General features: G+C 38.7%; 1 protein-coding gene across 2 annotated transcripts in view; it reads right to left on the bottom strand.

Moving 5' to 3' along the window:
- SLC28A3 (solute carrier family 28 member 3) overlaps positions 1 to 16,901 on the bottom strand; it is a 59,691-nt gene that overhangs the window by 27,740 nt on the left and 15,050 nt on the right. For both annotated transcript variants that reach the window (XM_090274229.1, XM_090274228.1), the window contains exon 2: positions 1,776 to 1,871. In XM_090274229.1, the coding sequence (XP_090130355.1) occupies positions 1,776 to 1,871 (96 nt within the window). The remainder of the gene's footprint in view (positions 1 to 1,775; positions 1,872 to 16,901) is intronic.

The following is a 16,901-nucleotide window of genomic DNA, read 5'->3' on the forward strand; positions in this document are numbered from 1 at the left end:
TTTCTAGGCAGCTATTTCAGCTCTTATCTAAAGAGAGTAGCTGAGTACCAGACACCACCATGCCTTCCTTACTCAGGAACCTTCCGGACTCTTGCCCACAATCAATCCACAGCAGCAAACACTTCTTTCTTATGGACTATGCCCCTGTTCTAGAATTTTCTTTCCTTCACCTTCTCCTCCCCCCTTGTCTATAACCAATGTAAATTCTTTTAAAACAACTTACATCTTTCTTCCCCAAATTCATGGTGTAAAAGAACCCCCTCAGCCTCAGGATGGTGGCCATGTAGCCTTGCCCATCTACTTCTGCTGTTGGTCGTTTGGTCTGCAGGCCCTAGGACTGGGTCTTTCTTCAGGCTAGCACATGGCTCAATAAACCCTTTCTTTCAGAAAAATATTTTGGCATCGAAGTTTTTTGTTTAATGTTGTTTTACATTCTCTGAGTTTGGACAAATATTTAATAACACGTATCAACCATTATAGTATTGTACGGAGTAGTTTCACTGCCTTAAAAATTCTCTGTGCCTATTCATTCCCCCTCCCCTCTCAGCAGCCACAGATTCCCTTTTCCAGAATGTCATGTAGTTGAAGTCATATGCTATGAAGCCATTTTAATTGGCCCCTTTCATTTAGATATGCATTTAATGTCCCCCCATGTTTTTTCATGACTTGACAACTTATCTGTTTTTAGCCTTGAAGAATATTGCATTGTCTATATAGACCACTGTTCATTGAACCATTCACCTACTGAAAGACACATTGATTGCTTCTAAGTTTTGGCTGTTACTAATAAAGCTACTATAAATATCCATGTGCAGGTTTTGTATGGACAGAAGTCTTGTTTTCTCTCCCTTTTTTTTTTGTTGAATAATATTTAATTAAATGAACACTTTTTACAATATAGTAAATGAAATAGACAGTATATATATAGCATGACCCCAATACAGGTAACACATGCATGTGGATGTATACTTGCATTAAAAAGCCTTATTATAAGATGTTAGGCACTGATATTTTCTGAAATTACAGGTTACCTTTTTGTCTTCTGAATTTTGCTGCAATAATTTTTTAGAATTGTTTTTCTACCTCAAACGAGTTATCCTTTTTATCATGAGAATAACTCACCCCTCAATAAATGTCTCTATAGTGGGCACCAAAAATTTCCAAATAAAAACAAAATCCAACTAAGCAAAATAACCAAAAAAATTCCAAATAAATAAATAAATTAATTAAATTAAATAAAGAGAGATGACAGAGATGGAGAATTTACTCACTTTTTAACAACAGAAGGCTTTCTTCAAATGAGTTCCTACCCAGAATTCAATATAAAAGAAATAAAAGTGGCATTGTGATGGAGCACTTCAGCCGGCTATGTAACTTAGGTGTTACTGAGGAATCCTAGGGCATGATGGACGCTGTTTTAGAACCATATCTTAGAATCTTTCTTGTCTGCCTCACTTACCTTAAAATTGAAGTGCTTTTGTTTAAGCCAGTGCTTTCTGCACAGGCTGGAGCTTGCAATCTGCAGTAGTGATATGTCAGAGAACCCTGGGTACTCTCTTCATCAGAGAAGTAACTCTAAGGACAGGTGTATAAACACAAAGCCTTTGTTTGGGACATATGTTTCCTTCATGACTCTGCCTTACACAGTTGAATTACCATTTAACTCATTCCTCTGAATGGCAGCGAACACCATGCTTTCTGTCCCCATGGATCTCAAGGGCCTGTTGCACAGGGTTACCATGGTAATAAACTCACTCAATGATCTCTGGCCATACCTGTTTGGCGTTGACATGTTCTCTGTTTTGCACAACTCTATTCCTTAAGGAGTTATTTCCTGATGTGTTCTGGTTTTCATGAATGTCTTCTTCATTCTAGAAACAAAGTACAGGTTAGAAAATAAAATTTCAAAGCCAAAAATAAATGTTCTTTCAGAATGGTGCCTAGAAGACCTTTTTCTTTTTATTAAACTTATTGGGGTGACATTGGTTAACAAGATTATATAGGTTTCAAGTGTATATCTGTGAGAGATGATCTGTATATTGCATTGTGTATCTACCACTCAAAGTCAGATCATCTTCCATTGCCATATATTTGATCTCTTTACCCTATACTATACTACCCCATACCCCACCCCTCTGGTGACCGCCATACTGTTGTCTGTGTCTATGAGCTGTTGTTCGTTCATTTGTTGCTTTCAGTTTTATATCTCACATATGAGTGAAATCATATGGTTCTTAACTTTTTCTGTCTGACTTATTTCTCTTAGCATAATATTCTCAAGGTCCATCCATGTTTTTTCAAGTGGCAGTATTTCATCTTTTCTTATTGAAGAGTAGTGTTCCATAATATATATATATATATATATATATATATATATATATATATATATATATATCACATCTTCTTCATCCAATCATCTATTGAAGGACACTTTGGTGTTTCCATGTCTTGGCCACTATGAATAATGCTGCAATAAACATAGGGGTGCATATGTCTTTGCAAATAAATATTTCCAAAATTTGTGGGTAGATACCCAGAAGAGGGGATGATGGGTCATATGGTAACTTTATTTTTAATTTTTTGAGGAATCTCCATATTGTTTTCCATAGTGGCTGTACACGTTTACATTTCCACTAGCAATGAATGAGGGTTCTTCTTTCTCCACAACCTCTCCAGCACTTGTTATTGTCTTGTTGGTAACAGCCATTCTAGCAGGTGTGAGGTAGTAGTCTTGATTTGTATTTCCCTAATAGCTAGTGAAGTTGAGCATCTTTTCATATATGTGTTGGTCATTTGTATGCCTTCCTGGGAGAAGTGTCATTTCAGTCCTCTGCCCATTTTTTAATTGGATGCTTGTTTGTTTGGTGTTGAGTTGTATGAGTTCTTTATATATTTTGGATATTAACCCCTTGTCTGAGCTGTCATTTGCATTTTCTCCAATTTGATTGGTTGCCTTTTTGTTTTGTTGGCAGTTTCTTTTCCTGTGCAAAAGCTTTTTAGTTTGATATAGTTCCATTCATTTACTTTTGCTTTTACTTCCCTTGCCTTTGGGGTCAAATTCATAAAATGTTCTCTAAGACCAAGGTCCCTAAGTTTAGTGCCTATGTTTTCCTCTATGTTAATTTATTGTTTCAGGTCTTATATTTAGGTCTTTGATCCATTTTGAGTTAGTTTTCGTATATGGGGACAAACAGCAGTTTAGTGGTAGGGTGACAAAGTTGAGGTGTTTAAATGAGTCAGCTGATTAAAGAAAGAACCAGTGAATCTTGGCTCATAAAGAAACATGGATGACTTTTGTTTTGTTTTGTTCTGATAGAAAAGATTGGTGTAGTCCAACTTGAGGAAGAGAAAAGGAAGACAGTTGCCCTCTTCAGGACCATATAATTTTCTAATAAGCTAAACTGAGGCTAAGGGTGAAGGTTCCCAGTCTCCTTTCCATCACATCACACAGGCTTTCAACTTATATAATAAAACGAACTATAGTGAAGCATTGGCTAGATCATTTTATTCATAGGTATTGGATTTATGAGATGTTAAAATGTGTATTGTTTGGTTTAAGGAAATCTCTGGTAGTAACGAGAATAAGAAAACATCTTTTTTATGTGAGGATCTTGATTTTACTTTAAGGAATTGAGTACAGTTTGCTCTTGGAGGGGTCTCCTGACCCTTTAGCACTGTTTCCAGATGGGACAAACACCTGGCTCACTTCTCTTTTACCTTTTTTTTGGGGTCCAACCCTTCTCTCACCTCATCCCAACTTGCCTTTTTATATGGTACTTCATTTCACGTAAGGCAACTGATAGATAAACAGTGTCAGGCAGGGCCCTATATCTTTTTAGGAAATGTCCCCTCCTAGCACTGTTGGTTGTGACCTTGTCTTTGTAAAAAGAACAAGTGCAGGACTTTAATTTTAACTTTGCCTCTCTGGTTGGTTCCAAGGATCTAGAAAAAATTGCAATTTCACCTTGTGTTGCATTTTCCATTTATTGAAACCAAAGTGCATATAAACATGAATAAAATCTAACTTCCAGTACACACATGACTTATGCATGTCTTTTGCCAAAATGCCCTTTTATGTTAGTTATTTGTATCTTACTTGAGTGTAATTCCGTGTGCTTAGCAGACACTAACAATTATTTGTTGAATTAATGAATATAGTGATTTTAATGTTGCATTTATAGCAATATGGTACCTCTGGGTATTTCCTGTCAGATTTGGTAGGTGGGGGGACAATATATATAGTATGGAAAAATGACACAGTGTTGCTAATTGCTGAAGTTGGCTTATGGGTACTTAGGGACTCATTTCACTATTCTTTCATGGATGCTGAAAATTTCTTTAATGAAACATTAAAAATAAAATACAGCAAGAGTTGGTGGAAATATGGGACACAGGTAATGGAAGGGGCTGGTCCTCAGGGTCCCTAATTACAAGTATGACACTGGGAAGGTCACATCTTTGTAAGCCTCAGTCCTCTCGTCTATACAGCATCTTCAATTTGTTGTTCTTATAGTTCCTTTGACAATCCTGACATTTTCTGGTTCCATGAGGAGCTTCAGCTTCTTGAGGCTGATTATTTCTGCCACCTGGTGGCAGAATCAGAAGCTTCCTTGTAGAAAGAACATAGGATGGAGCCTGGCTTTTTAAAGTTAAAGAAAGGAGTGTGTGTGGGTGTGTGTATGGGGCGGGGGTGGGGGGAAGCAGGCAGAGTGAGCATGAATGATGACAAAGGTACCTCTGAATATAGTTTGCAATGTTTAATGGGCTTGATTTACTCCCAGCAGAATACACATCTTTGCTTTTTAGCATTTCCAGGAAGAACAATACCTCTTATTTGAGGCTTTCCAACAGAAATAATGGGGGGTGTTATGTGGGTGTTGATTGGTGTCTGAAAAATGACCCTTAAGACACATGTTTCTCTGCTTCTTTTCAAATTGCAGTCAGTGGGCCCGCAATAGGCTGCCCACAATTACTTCTTAGCCCATTGTTGTTTCCTGGTCTATTTAGCAATTCAGATTACTAGACACCTTAGTACTCCACTGAACTCCTACAGTCATGACTGTGCTCTAAGTGCAAACCTGTCACTCCACTGAATGAGTAACAACATTGTGGGTGTTGCATATGAATATTTCTAAACAGTTGACAGCATGCCACTTTTTAATTTCTCAAATTAACCTTAGGTGCCGCGAGTCCTGAGGGTGGTAATCCTAGATAGAACCTCCCCTGAAGGGCAGATCCTTGGGCCAGGAGTACATTGTGCCTGGGGTTTTCTCTTTGATGTTGCACTTTGCCTACTGCTCCAGCAACTACAGATCCACAGTGGTATTATAGGGAGTACAGACGGACAGAGACCTTTTTTAAAATTTCTTCTTTTCAGTCAGTTTCTAATATTATAATTTCTAGAATATAGAAAATTAGTGAAATCGCACCTCCCTCCATCTCCTTGTGATGTCTGCTTCTATAGAATTTCAGGGGAACACATGGCCAACCAGAATAAAGGCTACATTTCCTAGACTCCCTTTCCACTAGATTCTGGCCAATGAAATGTAAACAGAAGTGGTGCCCTGAATGGGGTGGCTCTGTAAGAGATGACTGGCAGGTACTCTATCCCTGTCCTCTTTTCTTCTGTCCTGCTGCCTGGTATGTGGATGGTTCCACCTGGACTGAAAACACAAGGGCCCCATCCCAGTGATATCAGAGTGATGAGCTGGGATGGGGGACTTGGATCCCCAAAAGCCCTGAGCAACACTCCCACTTCAGCTCTGTACTACCCATTTCCTGACTTTTATCTGCAGGAAACAAACTTCTCTCTTGTCACTTTTGAGGTTTGCTTTTAGTTGCACCTGAACTGATAGACTCACTGGGTTAAATCCTTTAAACATTTTGTATTTGATCCTAAGAGGCCCATGTGTTCGGTACTGTGATTTCTCTTTTTACAGACCAGGAAACTAAGGCAAAAATAAGTAGATTACTTGACTCAGATTGCACAACCAGAAATAGTTGAGATGGGATCTGAGCTCAGACTGTTCTACCTCAGGCCACATCATTCACGTAGAGTTTGGCCCCTGGGCCAAGGCCCTTGACTTTGGGAATTTCTAAAGCAATACACCTACAGATTCAATTCCCTTTTGATTAGGAAAGCTTGATTTAAATTCTAGATGTAAAAGACAAGAGCAGAAATGATAGAGGTGGTGAAAGGTTCCAGAAATGCTGGTGACCACTTTTAAACTGTGTTTAGGCTCTGGAGTTCATTTCTCAAGCCAGAATTTTCCCAGACCCGCCCTACAGACTGATTCTAAGTAGACCGTATCCTTAAACCACATGAGCGGGCACTCTGGCATTTGTGGACATGTCACGTCTCCGAGATGAGTTTGACATTCTTTTTTCACCTAACCACATCTGCTCTACTCATTCAGTCTCTTTCCACCACTGTGGCCCGGATTTCCCAATGTGACTTCTATTTCTTGTTTTTGTGGCCAGGATTTCTCTGCTGCAGACTCAGCATCACTGTGACAGGAGAGCCTTTCTTCCACCTTCTCTATAGACAGTGCTGTGGCCTGGCATTGTTCTGAATGTACGAATGGCCTTGTTGAGGGGATACAGCTGGGCTTGAGGGATAGGGAGATTTTCATTCTGACTGTTGGTGGGACATAGATCATGTAGGTTTATGGAAGATGGAAATGGCCCAGCAGGCCAATGTGCATGGGCATGAAGCCTGAAAGTTGCTATAAAGATCTTCAACTGGTTTTAGCACTTGATACTTCACAGTAAGTTCTATAAGGTATTTGATAATATACCTTGGCTGGAAGGCTTTTTACCATCAGAACAAATTTAGATTGGTGCTCAAAGTTGATTATTTTATTATGTATGTATATATCATCTATCTACCATCTATCTATCTATCTATCTATCTATCTATCTATCTATCTATCTATCTATCTGTATCATTTGCACATCTCTGTGCACCTTTAAAGCAATCTTCCTAATGTTCTCCAGGTCTATCCATATGATTTCACTTATATGTAAAATCTAATGAACAAACTGAACTAACAGAAAAATAGAGACAGACTCATAGAGAGAGAGCAAGCTGACAGCTTTGGGGGTGGGGGTTGGTGAGTAGGGGTCAGGAGGTGGAGAGAGCGAAAAAGAAAAAGGACTCATGGACACTGACAACAGTGTGGTGATTGTGGGGGCAGGAGGGTGGATCTAGGTGGAAGAAGGTATAAGGGGGATAAATGGTGATGGAAAAATACAATAAAAAATAAACTATTAAAAACAAAAAAAATGAAGCAATCATCTTAGAAGCAGTCAATGTGGTACATTCTGAGAAGAAATGATGCCTCAAGTATTACCATGGATCTCCAAGTCCCAGTGCCTGTGACAAAAATGGGAATATGATGTCAGTTGGACTTGGAACTGTGTAAGTCTATATATTTTACCCACTGGCCTGTTAAGCTAAGAAGCTAGATACTTTGTCACCTGTTCTACACTGAATACTATGTACCCAGGCATAGAAATGCTTGGTACTGTTTTTGAATGAATGGAAAGGATAGTCCTAAAGGCTGCTGAGCTGATTATAGTAGCAGCTGAAACAGCATCTCTACAATTTAGAGACCAAATGGTACAGGACTACTTTCTCTGTTTCTACAGGAATGTTACCTTATGTTCTAATATTCTAAGCCTTAGATGTCTAAATAAAGGTGTCAGAAACACATCTCTAATTTCTGTTGTTTTTCTGAGCTTTAAGTGATCTAATCTTTCTGTGTTCATTTCTCTGAACATGGAATGAGACTAGACAAGAGCAACCACCTCAAATAGTAACTTAAAAATCCAAAATACACTATAAAGAGATTGTAGGGAGTGGCTCAACATAAATCTTAGGATGACTGCTTTTTGGAATACTGGTAAATTATCTATATTAATTGGCACTGCCTTGTGATAAAATGCTTCGGTTCCATGACCACACCTGGGTTCAAATCCAGCCTTAATTTTTTGAGGCCCTGTGCCCTGTTATAAGGGAATGTAGTATTCATTACTTGCCTGTGGGGCTGTTCCAGAAGTAAGAGCTCTTTGACTTTTATGTTAATTTTATGGTTTAATTTGCTACTTGCTTGCTTACTCTGGGGGCATTTACAGTCTCTTTGTTCTTTATTATTAAGATTTGGCTTGTAAAAGGCAACCTCTGTTTTAGAATCTGATCTCTCAAAATTGTTTGAGACCATTACTCCTCTCCTGTTTTTATTTATATTTTTACTTCCAAAATCTACAAATGTCAAATATTTTAAGGTCATTTCTCTATAATGTTTTTCTCCAAATTGCATGGGCTTTGCTTTGAAGGATTGCATTTTCAAAGACGGTATTTCAGAAGTCCTTGATCTTTACCTATTGCTCCTGACCCTGGCTCATGTAAACTTCTGGCTCAAGTCTTGGGTTTATGAAAATTTTTCTTATGCTCACCTGAGGACATTTTTTCATTGCTAAAAATGAGAGGAAGGAGAGAAGAAGGGAGAGAGAAGTACCAATCAGTTGACTCCTGCTTGCACCCCGACCAGCAATAGAACCTGAAACCCTTTGGTTATGGTACAACACTCCATCCAACTGAGCCACACTGGCCAGGGCTATGCAATTTTTAATGTGAATTAATGGGCACTGGCTAGACCCTTCCTCCCTGAGATGTTCCTGTTTTTCCTGCCCGCAAGTGTGAGTTTGTAGACCTGGTAAGGAGCAGCAGTGCTGTGGGAGGAAGCCACCTGGCAAGCCAGGGCTCACTGCCACATGTCCCTGGCACAATTTTCTGTCACCTCTGAATGTTCTAAAGGGAGCTTTAAATTGGGTGCAACATTCTCCCCTTGTGATCTTTGTGAGCTACGGGAAAACAGAACCCTTAATTACAGTAGTATAAGAAAAAAGGGAGAGTGGCAGAGTTCTGCCCCTGAAGGAGAAAAATGAAAGGTTTACAATCATTGTATTAAAAAAATAAATTTAATCTCTGAGTTTGCTTCTGTTTTGTTTATTCATTTATTTTGTTTTTTAGATTCTACATATAAGTGAAATTATACAGTATTTGTCTTTCTCTTTCTGGCTTATTTCACTTAGCATAATTCCCTCTAGGTCCATCCATGTTGTTGCAAATGGCAATTGATAATTGGAAAAAAAATTTTAAATTATAAAAATTTTAAGTATGCAAATACTCATAGAACACATTTCCACGAGCTTTCTTGAAAAAACTATTAGAGGAAGAATGTCAGCCAAACAAATGATAGATGGAAAAATTATGACAAAAGAAGTGATAATATGTTTTGAATCTATTTAATGAAGTAAAATCTAAAACATCTCCAGGGATTCTGATTCCAGAACAAATTTTAAACATTATACCACTGACAATTTAGAAAAGATGATCAGAACACTACTTGAAGGAGAAGGAAAAGAAAAGGTAGAAGGTAGGGTATGCAGGCCCATTTCCTCATCTGTTAATTTCTGGGAGCTGAAAGAGATTATAAGTGGCTCTGTTTGAGATAGAAGGGTAAATACTACATATGTATTTAGTTAAAATCAAGTGGTGGAAGAGAAAGAAAGAAATTATGGAAGGTTGAAAACATACCAATTTTGTATTACTTAAGAGTCATAAACTGGTTATGAAAAGAAGCATTAAAAAAAAAAAAAAGAGACTTCCAGCCAAGATAGAGGCTTAGACGGACGCGCTCGGTCTCCCTCTACAACTAGAGAGGAATACAACTACTTCAAAACAAAGGATAACTAGAAATTCCAGAAAATAAAACTACACGGAAGCCCAACATATGAAGTTATAAACCAGCGGCACTCTTTGGGCAGGTAAAAGCGAAAGGGGGCGGTGCTGTTTGCGGTCGCACCTGGGACAACCGCGGGGAGAACAACCCCGGCTGCAGTCGAACCCTCGGCAGCTTGCGACCCCAACGCCGGGGAAAGCAGCCACCACATCGCCTTTAACAGTGAGGCCCAGGGGGATGGGAGGATGGATCCCGGTCTCCTAGCGGAATAACTGTGTGAATCCATCTTGGACCCCCGCCCCCAAAGAAAGCGCCACAGGGCTGTGAAATAGGTCGCGGACAGGTGCCGGTCGCTGGGTTGTGACGCGTACACAGGCACTGCCCCCTATTGCCGGCCCAAGAAAACAAAACGCATCTGTCAAAATGAGGCAGACAACTATAGAAATCCCGGTGGCGCAGCTCACCAGGCAACAGATGGAGAACCTGACAGATGAACAAATAAGAAACCTGTCAGATGCTCAGTTCTGGGCCATTGTTATCAGGTGGCTTACAGAATTTACAAAAGATCTGGAAAAAGATGAGAAAGAAGCGAAAAACACTCATAACGAAAGGAACAAAACCACATACGAGACAGATGGTGAGGAAAAAAAATCCAGAGTTCATTTCAACAAACTGGAATATGGAGAAGGAACAAGAAGTCAACCAATGCAGGGAGAGGAAATGGGAAGCAACGATGAGAGGATCAGAAACCTCTGGGACAGCTATAAAAGGCCCAACATAAGAATCATTGGTTTGCCAGAGAGCGAGGAAGATGAACTAGAACTTGAAAAATTGAGTGAAAATATAATAAAGGAGAACTTCCCAGACTTGGGGAAGGAAATAGACTTACAGGTCCAGGAAGCACAGAGAGTTCCAAAAAAACTGGACCCAGGGAGAACCACTCCAAGACACATTATAATCAAAATGTCAAAAATTAAAGATAAAAAGAGAATCTTAAAAGCAGCAAGAGAGAAGAAAAGAATTATGTACAAAGGGGTCCCAATTAGACTATCAGCTGACTTCTCAAGGGAGACCCTGCAGGCAAGAAGGGACTGGCAAGAAATATTCAAAGTAATGAAAATCCAAAACCTACAACCACGAATACTCTATCCAGCGAAATTGTCATTCAGACAGAGAAAGTGTTTCCAGGACAAAATAAAACTGAAAGAGTTCATTAGATCCAAACCACTGTTATATGAGATGTTAAAGGGACTGGTTTAGAAAAAGGAGGATCAAGACAATGAAATCTAAAATGAAAACTGCATCACAAGAAACAACAGAAGCTAGGGAATTGAAACAAAGGCAAACTAAACAGGCAACGAGAGTGGAAAAAGAACTATAGGTACGGAGAACATATTGGGGGGAGGTCAACAGGGAGGGGGAATGCGGAGAGGGAGGGAGATGATATAGGAATTAAGGATCATGGTAGGAGGGAATGGAATAGACAGAGAGAGGTTGAGAAGAACTGTATGCACAACTAATGGACATGATCTAAAAGGAGGGGACAACTGGAGGGAGGGGGGCCACCGGGTGGAGGGGAGCAGAGGGAAGGGAAATTGGCACAAATGTAATATTATAATCAATAAAACACATTAAAAAAAAAAAGAAGCATTAAAACAAAACAAACAAACAACCACAGGTCTTCAGTATAAATGAAACAAAAATAAGGAACATACAAACCATCCAGTGAAAAGATTTTAAAAAAAACACAACATAAAATATGATGAGAGGAGCTAAGAACAAACAAACTTATCTGGCAAATCAATTGTTGATTTTGATTAAGGCAGATAATAAACAAAACACAACCATACACTGAAGATGACTCAGAGAAGATGAAACATGCATTGGTCATGATCTTAATCCACCAAGGCTGAATACAGAACAACAACAACCAAGAACAATTAATGTGTCTAAAAAGAAGCACGGGATACAGTCTCACACTCTTAGAAGCATAGTTATCTATGTACAAATGGCATAGGTTAACATAAAGGAAACACAGGGAGAAATATCTAAAAGCACATTTAGAAAGAGTTTGAGAAAGCCTTTCAGTCTATGATAGATCCAATGGGCAAAGGTAAGGTTAAGTAAGACCAAACTAAAAATGAATAACAGGAATCTAATTCACTTTTATTTAACTCTATAACCTGAATAGAAAATCTGTTGTGGCCAAGACAGCTAGTTGTCCCCAGCATCTATTCTTTCCCATTTCCTTTAAAAATAGAATTCTGAATTTTAGCATAGCCTAAGATTTCCCAGAATAAAGGTACATTTCCTAACCTCCCTGTGGCTATGATTATGTTCTGCCAGTGTGGTTGAAGCTGGGTGCAACTTCTGGGAAGTGTCCTCAAGCAGGGCAGATAGCAGAGCCTCTAGACCTCTTTCTGGGTGTTTTAAAATACATAAAATTAAATATATAGGATTAAAAGAAAACCAATTATATTGAAATAGTTACCAAAATAAATTTGTGATAGAATAGTGTATATGCATTTTTATTAACACATTAAAAAAATAAGGAAAAAACCCAACAAGTTCCAGTTCTAATAACTACCTTAATGTAAATGCCTTGGATGTAAATTATACTTTGAGATATTTGAAACAAATATGAAGTCCTTTTACTCCTTGTATTATTAACTCCATATAGTGAGAGTGCTTTTGCATCTTGCACATTCACTTCAAACTAGGAGTTCTATCTCCTCTTGGTCTGTGGAATGGAATGGAATGTGTTCCTTTCCAACTCAGGCTTATGTGGAAGCCCTGCCCTTCCTTTACCCACAGGCATCTCTTAGTTATGACATTACTATGAATAGATACATCTGGGAGAATATGGATCTTTTTTCTTATTTGTAATTGGATATCTTGATTTCCACTTATGAATATGTCCATAAATCTACCAGTGGTGGAAATCAAATAATATCCAAGAATAAAGGCCTTAGCATCCTGTTTACATAGATTCTTGAAACAGAAAGCAAATGAGTGATGTTTAAGCATTCTGCTTAATTGTCTCGGAGGCTGCCTTCCATTGACTTCATCAGAGTCCTGGGTTATATTTAGAAGATGAAATGCAAATTAACTTCTGTAATTCTGGTGCCAGACCAGACAGGCTCGTGTAGGCTGGACCCTAGTGGTTGCTGCCTGAAATGTCTGCTTGATCACACCTCTCCATCAAGGCTGTAAGACACAGTTGCCATGAAGGTCAATGCTTGGTCCAACTTTTTTTGGTCCAACTCTTTTTTGGTCCAACTTCTGATCATGGCAGTATGTTGGCTCCGGCAGTAGGAACCTGATTAAAAGCATTAATATGCTAACCAATGGTCTCAATTTTATATACTGTAAATGTTTACTTCATATATTGTCTAGGTCAGTTATAGCTAATAAATAAATTCAATCCTTGTTAAAAAGCATCCTGAGATTGCTGGCCAAGTTTTGGACAAATTGAACACCAAGGAGTCAAAAACATGAGTAAAATGGCTGCAACTTGTGACAAAATAGATGGATTTATGGATGGATAGAGAGGGCAGCATAGAAGAATAAATATGTGAGAAAGCAAGCATAATAAAACATTAATTGTAGAATACAGGTGGTTGGTATATAGGTGCTATGAAATTCTTCCAACCTTTCTGTATGTTTGAAAACTTTTTAAAAAGATTTTATTTATTTATTTTTAGAGAAAGGGGAAAGAAGGGAGAAAGAGAAGGAGAGAAACAGAGATGTGAGAGAGAAACACTGACTGTTTGCCTCTTGTACGTAACCTGACCAGGAGCCAAACCCACAGCCCAGGCTCTGCGGGACAATGTCCAACAAACTGAGCCACCTCAGTCAGGGCTGAATGTTTGAAAAGTTTTCATAATAAAGTGTTGAAAGAAAGAAATAATGTTAATAATTGATTATAAGATATTGAATAAATGCTAGTCTCTAATGATACTCAAAAAGAGAGAGCAGGATGAAAAAAAGGGAAATCTATTCTTTTTCAGAAGAATGTGAGGTAAGGAATATTGAAGAAATGAAAAAAATCACTACTTTACAGATCCCAAAGTAATAATTGATTGAGAAAATAATCGTCAGTGGATGCTAAAACCATTGGGTAAGTGCATTGGGAAACTGGATATTCACATATACTTGAAGTCTCCCCTACTCAGATTTCCACTAAACTAGAAAGAGAGAAGTATACCTTTATAATACAGTGGTTGCTCAGCACCACCCTAACCTGGTCATCACCAATAGAGGCGTTAAGTTCCTCCAGGTGCATTTATGCATATTTCTTTATTTCTTTTTTACATGCAGAATTTTTAGAGCTTAGAGCTAGCTGAAAGTCACAAAAAGGTAGAATTGTATGCTCCATGATATCACTGACCTCCTTCAGGGTTGACTTTCACTGTTACTGTTGCTTTTGATATTTGTGTTGATAATTTGTGTTTGATAAGGTGTGATTCTTTAAGTCTTTTTCTAATTTCCTGTTATTGTTTCTTGCCTTTCTTTGACTTAGTCTGATTTGTTTGAATAGAGAAAATACTTCAATAAGAGCTTCTATTATATGCCTGAGAGGAAGAATACCAGAAGTAAGTCTCAAGACATCCAATGAGAAGCTAATCCTAAGAGCAATAACACGCCAATGCCTGGACTTTTTACTCTGGGCCAGGTAAAGGCACAGTACTCTGTGCTTCTCTACACACCCCCTTGTTTTCTAATATTTGTATCTGTATACATTTTTTATTGCCCTGAAGCCAAGAATTTATAAATAAGCATCCTTTCTCCTCCCATTAAAAACCAGTCTTCTTTCTGCCCCTACTGGTTGTTATGGCCTGAAAGTTTGTGTGCTCCCAAATTCATTATGTTGAAATTCTAACCCCCAAAGATGATGGTATTAGATGGTTGGGCCTGTGGGAGTTGCGTAAGTCAGGAAGGTGGAACCTCATAAGTAGGGTTAGTGCCCTTACAAAAGAGACCATTCAGAGATACCAAACCCCTTTCACCATATGTGGACACAACGAGAAGGTGCTGGCTGTGAACTAGGAAGAGGGTCCCCCCCACGAGACTGTATGCTGGCATTGATCTTAGAGCTTCCAGGCTCCTGAACTGTGAGAAATAAATTTCTGTGAGTCTATGATATTTTGTTACAGCAGTCCAAATGGACTAAGATGTGGTGCCGTATGTTGCTGCATAGTCACTATTCATTCCATTCCAGTATGTCTTCCACTCCTATCATGCTACGGAAATCACCCTTGTCAAAGTCATCAATGGTTTCCATTTCCTTAGTTGCAGTTTTTATGTTATTAGTAAACCACTCTCTCCTTAAAATACTTTTGTCCTTGACTTTTGTGATAACATATTTTGCTAGTTTTCTCCTACCACCTGGACTTCTCCATTTCCTGTACTGTATCAGCCTTTTCACTCAACAGTTTCTGGGGGCTCTATTCATAGGTAGTTTAGGCAAAAGAATTGTCCACCATAAATTATACAATTGACTATTTAATTCTAGTCATAATAAGGACTATTTAAAAAATTCAACATACTACTGCTACAGGTTAATTGGAATAAACTTGTCTGTGTCTGAAATTCTAAAGCTGCAACCCCTTTAGTCATGGGGGGAAGTTACCAGCAAAACATCTTTCTACAGTTGAGAAAAAAAGGAAAAGAAAAGAAAAGAAACAAGTATATAATCTCTTTGAATCTATTAATTCTTCTTAGTCTCATTTCCTTTCTGATTTATTTTTAGTAGGCAAATCTCTCCTTCCATTTCTGGCTTTTTTCAGAAGCTCACCCTTTGTCCTCCCTGTCCTTAATAAGAGCCCCCTTACCATTTCCATGTATAGCAGAGTCAGTGCTTGGAACATTACAGACTACCTCTTACTTTCACCTGTTTTCTAAATTCTTCTCCTTTACTTCTTTGTTCCCTGTTCTCTGACCTGAAGACCTCAGGTTCTGCAGGGGAATGAAGAAGGCCAACATTTTGTTGGTTTTGTGTGTCTTTGTCTCTTTCCCCTTCCTTGCTAGATCAATATACCATGTAACTAGACCTTTGTTCCCCACCTGCTTTATCTGCATGGGTCTGGCCCTCAATTAAACAATGATTTGTTTTAAATCTCCATGGTTGCACAAGTTAGACCAGTGCTCTCTAACCGACTTTCTCATTGCAAATGTTCTTGAACCCGTGGGTTTGGGTACATGAGAAATTCAGGATATAATAACTTGAATTAGAAAAATAAAAATTCTTTAAAAGCTAGAAAGAGGGGGTCACTGACAGGGAAGTAGGACCCATCAGTGGACAACTGCACAACTTTATAGACTGTAATGATGGGAAGGAACTTTGGCATGATCCTGAAGTTAAGAAGGTCAGGAGGGTCAGGCAACTAGAGTCAAGAATAACAAATATGTCTGTCTTGGCCCCTTTGGATTATGACTGACACTTTCTCATGGTATATAAAGAGCCTTGCCTCACATTAATGAATTACTTTCTGGCCATGTTTCATGGAGGAGTTTATATCATTACTTGTTACAAAACCTTAAAATCTGGCAGGCTAGCTTTTTTCTGAAATGTTCCTGAGTGCGTAGAGTATAGAAATTGGACTTTAAACCTAAACTTATTGTTTTGTGTTCTTAGGACAAGGATTTTGAAATAAGCAAAGTACCTTGAGGTAAATCAGAATGGACTGGCCTCTATTCCCGTGTGCCTGTGCTCACCACCCTGTCTGCCTTCCTGCTCAGGTCTCTCAGGCCTTCCCGTTCAAGGCCTTGACTTCCTCACAATATGTAATATGCAAAAAGTAGCTCTTTTCTTTTAATTATTTTACTTTATTCTTTGAAATATATTTTATCGATTATGCTGTTACAGTAGTCACAATTTTTTCTCCTTTACCCCCTCTGCCCAGTACCCCCTGCCCTCCAGCAATTCCTCCCCCCTTAGTTCATGGCCATGGGTCATGCATGTAAGTTCTTTGGCTTCACTCTTTCCTATACTATTCTTAAGATCCCCCTGTCTATTTTATTCTTACCAATTATGCGTTTTGATCCCTGCACCATTTCTCCCTTTCCCTTCATTCCCTTTCCCCTTCCAGCTGATAACCCTCTAAATGGTTCCCATATCTATGATTCTGTTCCTGTTCTGATTGTGTGCTTAGT

The sequence above is a fragment of the Furipterus horrens genome, unplaced genomic scaffold (assembly GCF_987537825.1).
Source record: "Furipterus horrens unplaced genomic scaffold, mFurHor1.1.pri manual_scaffold_4, whole genome shotgun sequence".
NCBI lineage: Eukaryota > Metazoa > Chordata > Mammalia > Chiroptera > Furipteridae > Furipterus > Furipterus horrens.